The sequence below is a fragment of the Orycteropus afer genome, unplaced genomic scaffold (assembly GCF_000298275.1).
Source record: "Orycteropus afer afer isolate SDZICR_OR568_19922 unplaced genomic scaffold, OryAfe1.0 scaffold00104, whole genome shotgun sequence".
NCBI classification, from domain to species: domain Eukaryota; kingdom Metazoa; phylum Chordata; class Mammalia; order Tubulidentata; family Orycteropodidae; genus Orycteropus; species Orycteropus afer.
In genome coordinates this window covers 6,884,247-6,886,688 of record NW_006921691.1, presented here as the reverse complement: position 1 = coordinate 6,886,688, position 2,442 = coordinate 6,884,247, and the positions used below count along the sequence as shown (strand labels likewise).

Sequence of the window (2,442 nt, the reverse complement as noted above, 5' to 3'; positions counted from 1 at the left end):
GTTTCGTTCTGCTGTGCAGAACGCTATGAGTCAGAAACGACTCGACGGCACTTAACAACAACAACAACAAAGATTTACAGCCTTAGAAACCCAATGGGGGTCGCTATGAGTCGTAATGGACTCAATAGCACTGGGTTTTTTTTTTTTTAAAGTAATTTAAAGGTTTTCTAAACCAAATAATGAAACTCACTGCTGTTGAGTCGGATCCAACTCCTTGGGTTTCTGAGGCGGTATCTCTACGGAAGTAGACTGCCCAACCTTTCTTCCCACAAGTGGCTAGTGGGTTTGAACCTCCAGCCTTCTGGTTAGGAGTCAAATGTCTTAGGCACTGTACCACCAGAGCTCCCAAAGGTTTTCCAGGGGTCTGTAAAACAGGAAGGTGGGATAGTTAAGCACATGACTGGTGTGGGGGTGGGGCGGGGAGGAGGAAAGCAAGTACACCCTAAGCACTGGCTATATAGACATAGTTACATGAAAGCTTCCAACACTGTGGAGCAGGGACTTGAGAAGGAAAGAAGTGTTTTAGTCGGTGCTCTCTGCCATCTGAATGGCTACCAGATTTGGGGAGGAGGAAGGAGTGAGACAGGCCTATAAATGACAATTAACAATTTGGGGGGGCCCTGGTCCTCAAAGAGCTCTGGGGGTGCTGTGGTTAAAGCACTGGACTGCTAACCAAAAAAGGTCGACAGTTGGAACCCACCAGGCACTCTGCAGGAGAAAGATGAGGCAGTCTGCTTCTGGAAGGATTTACAGCCTTGGAAACCCTGTGAGGCAGTTCTACTCTGCCCTACAGGGTCACTATGAGCCGGAATCAACTCCGTGGCAAACGGTTTGGCTTTCGGTTTTGGTCCTCCAGGAGGAACTTGGCTAAGCCATCTGGGATGCACTTACCTTATTTCTAGGACTCTCTTCAAAGAAGTAATTGCCACTTCCTCCTTCCCTTTCTCTCCATCTCTGGGGAAAGTGGAATCTCGTCCATCCCTCTCAACCAAAGGGAACAAGGCCACTGATTCTGAGCAACCTACTCTTTCCACTCAGTGTTCACATCCTCACCAGGGCTCCTGAACTCCCAGGGTGTCGCTTAGGAGGGGAGGTGGTGAAGGAGAGGAGCTTGGGTTTCAGTTAGTGTGGGTGCGAACCAGCTCTGATGTTTTCCAGACCTGTGATTTTGGTCAAGTTACTCAACAGCCTCGAGACGGTTTCCATTCCTGTGATGGGACTAAGAACAGCCCCCTAGCTGGGCGGTTGTAAGGGTCCCTACGGGCCCTCAGGCATTCCTCCCCGCACCCCATGCGTCTGCACAATGTCTCAGGGGTGGCCTGCCCCTCCCGCCACCTGGGTCCCTGGGTCCCCTGCCCTACGCCTCCCACCCCTTAGGGGCACGCACCTCCGAAAAGCCTCCTGAAGGATGGAGCAGGAGGGGCCGGCTGTGGAATTGGGGCCGTGGTCGATGTAGAAGTTCTGCTGGGAGAGGAGCAGCTGCCGCGGGGTCATCTGCACGAAGAGCGGCAGGGGCCACAGGGCGGGGGCGCACGCGGCCTGCGTCCCCAGCAGCGCCGCCAGCAGCGCCAGCAGCCCCGGCAGCATAGTGAGGCGCAGCGCGCGCGGGCGGCGCGGCGACTGGGGGCAGTGCGGCATGGCCCCTCTCTGTTCGGCCGCGTCTGCTAGACACGGAGCTTCCCAGACCAGACTTCCCGCCCCCGCCCCGCCGGAGTCACGAGTCAGATGACAGCACGCAGGGCTCCGCCCCGGACTCTGCTTCCCCGCCCAGGAGTCACCCTGCACCCAAGGGACCGCCGCCCTGAGTCCCCGCGGCTGCACCCTGCCCACCAAGCTCAAATGAGAGCGAATTCTCAGGCATACCAAGAATTTCTCAACTGTTAGAAGCAGGAACCTAACACCAACCCCTAACAGGAGATAGACGAATTAAAAAATAAGAGCTTGGGGACGCCAGCCCAGTGTCAGGTTATCGCTCTGGTATGTAAGGACTCTCCTGATAGCAATGGGCTTCAATGAACCCGGAAAAGTGTGGGTGCGAACCAGCTCTTATGTTTTGCAGACCTGTGATTTTGGTCAAGTTTCTCAACAGCCTCGAGACGGTTTCCTTTCCTGTGATGGGACTAAGAACACCCTCCTAGCTGGGTGGTTGCAAGGGTCCCGACAGGCCCTCAGGCATTCCTCCCCTTTTCCCCCACCCTCTGCCCCAAACACAGATAATCGAGATGGTGGCGGAGTTTGTTTGATACTGTCTAGATTTTTCACTAACGCTAATTCAACTTTAATTAAAGAACCTTCTCATACAAACTCCCTAAGGCAGAATAGGTGGGAGCTTAAAAATTATGCAGAAGAAATCCCATAAGACAATATCTTGGGGGGGATGGGTAGAGGGCTTCTTATAACTTCAAAAGGACTCCATGGACCAAGTTAATAGGCAGATGACGT

General features: G+C 53.8%; 1 protein-coding gene across 1 annotated transcript in view; it reads right to left on the bottom strand.

Annotated features, from left to right (window-relative positions):
* The window catches only part of HEXB (hexosaminidase subunit beta), a 62,713-nt gene extending 61,075 nt beyond the window's left edge, over nucleotides 1-1,638 (bottom strand). The window contains exon 1 of the mRNA XM_007943369.1: nucleotides 1,388-1,638. Coding sequence (XP_007941560.1) covers nucleotides 1,388-1,638 — 251 coding nt within the window. The remainder of the gene's footprint in view (nucleotides 1-1,387) is intronic.
* Nucleotides 1,639-2,442: the final 804 nt, after the last annotated feature.